At 45.5% G+C, this 1,467-nt stretch overlaps 1 protein-coding gene across 1 annotated transcript in view; it reads right to left on the reverse strand.

Annotated features, from left to right (window-relative positions):
* The window catches only part of LOC107105195 (signal peptide, CUB and EGF-like domain-containing protein 1), a 31,799-nt gene that overhangs the window by 8,047 nt on the left and 22,285 nt on the right, over nt 1-1,467 (reverse strand). Inside the window, exons 7-10 of the mRNA XM_015405320.1 lie at nt 1,229-1,417; nt 977-1,135; nt 687-890; nt 450-611 (exon numbers count right to left, since the gene is read on the reverse strand). Coding sequence (XP_015260806.1) covers nt 450-611; nt 687-890; nt 977-1,135; nt 1,229-1,417 — 714 coding nt within the window. The remainder of the gene's footprint in view (nt 1-449; nt 612-686; nt 891-976; nt 1,136-1,228; nt 1,418-1,467) is intronic.

The raw sequence follows: 1,467 nt of genomic DNA on the forward strand, positions 1-1,467 counted from the left end.
CCGCCATCACACTGTAAACATCATAGTTTCACTACAGGGTGAAAATATTATCTAATATCTCTACTAACTAAAATAGATCTTAACTCAAACATTTTTAACTGCATTTTTGAACCATATCTATTTATTTATTTTGCAATGCTGTGAACCTTCACATCAGTGCGTTTTGCAGCAGGTCTCTCCTACACTGATTACATTTAACCTCTGATTTATGAAGGGAAATGTTCTTTTTCTCTGCTAAGCTGCTCATTTACTGTCGGAAAGCTGAATAAACTAAACTTTGTTTTGAAAACTCTCTGAATACAAAAGGATGATAAAGTTAGTCTAAGTCTAAGGTTCTCTGATCACAAGCAGACCGCCTCGCCTCCTGTTTACAGTCAGCTGACTCCTTTCTTGGGTTTTCACAGATCTCTGTTCACACCAGTGAATCTGTGGATGGGAGGGGCGTTTACCTCCACACTGAGACACGTTTTTGGCGCCGACGATGCCCTGTCCTTCAGTGCTGGGACATGGCTCACAGGTCAGCTGACCCTCCATGTCCTGGTAAGTCCCAGGAGGACACTGGACACACTGCTCCTGCTCACCACTGTAAAACGTCCCCGCACCACAGCTCACTGTGCAAAGACCAAACAGGTGAATGATTGCATTGCTGGGAATTATGGAGAAAACCACAGCAGCTCCAGACTCACCACACTTCCCATCGTGGAAGACCTGACCCGTGCTGCAGGTCTCGCCTCCCTCTAGAGTCCTGACGGGTTTCTGGGCCACTTCATACTCGGTTCCAGAAAACTGGATGTAGAACTGCTGCTTGATGATGGACCTCCTCAGTGTACGCATGGCGCTAGCGAGTTTATTCCTGGTCTTCTTCCGCACGCAGTCAATGTTACAGGAGTCTGAGGGTTGAGGATGAAGCTTCTTTCATACTCAGAATGAATCTTATTTGGCGTTTTTAATTTAGGACAAAGAGAGACCACGACACCTGAGGCTTCCTCTTCCTTCATCTCAATTTCAAACTCCGCTGAGATGATCGAGACCTCTTTTGATGGAGACTTGCGTCCCCTGCGGCGCTTCTTCGACGAGTCGCACTTGAGGTTGACAAACGTTACTTGGCAGTCATCGGTGCAGAGGAACTGACCTCCTTCCAGAGTAAAAATAGAGATCAACAAAATAAAAACCCAAAATAACCAAAGTATGGCAGCGAACCCTGAAAGCAGGCCAGGAGGTTCTTTACCTTGGAGGTTCTGTGGGGAGGGATCCCTGAGTCTCTCCTTGGTGCGCGGGCTCAGGTGACATTTGGCATCTTTAAGCTTCAGCTTGGCAAACTCCTTGATAGGTGTGGCCAGTGGGTCTGTGTTTGTCCATAGCAGAAAGAAACACAAGGTTGTTTTTATTATTTTTTTATTTACTTCTTTGGACAAGGCTTAAAACTTTCCTTTTTGATAAAGCTTCTAGTTAGAGTGGCTCAGGTTA

This window comes from Cyprinodon variegatus, unplaced genomic scaffold (genome assembly GCF_000732505.1).
Source record: "Cyprinodon variegatus isolate N-32 unplaced genomic scaffold, C_variegatus-1.0 Scaffold2137, whole genome shotgun sequence".
Lineage (NCBI taxonomy): Eukaryota > Metazoa > Chordata > Actinopteri > Cyprinodontiformes > Cyprinodontidae > Cyprinodon > Cyprinodon variegatus.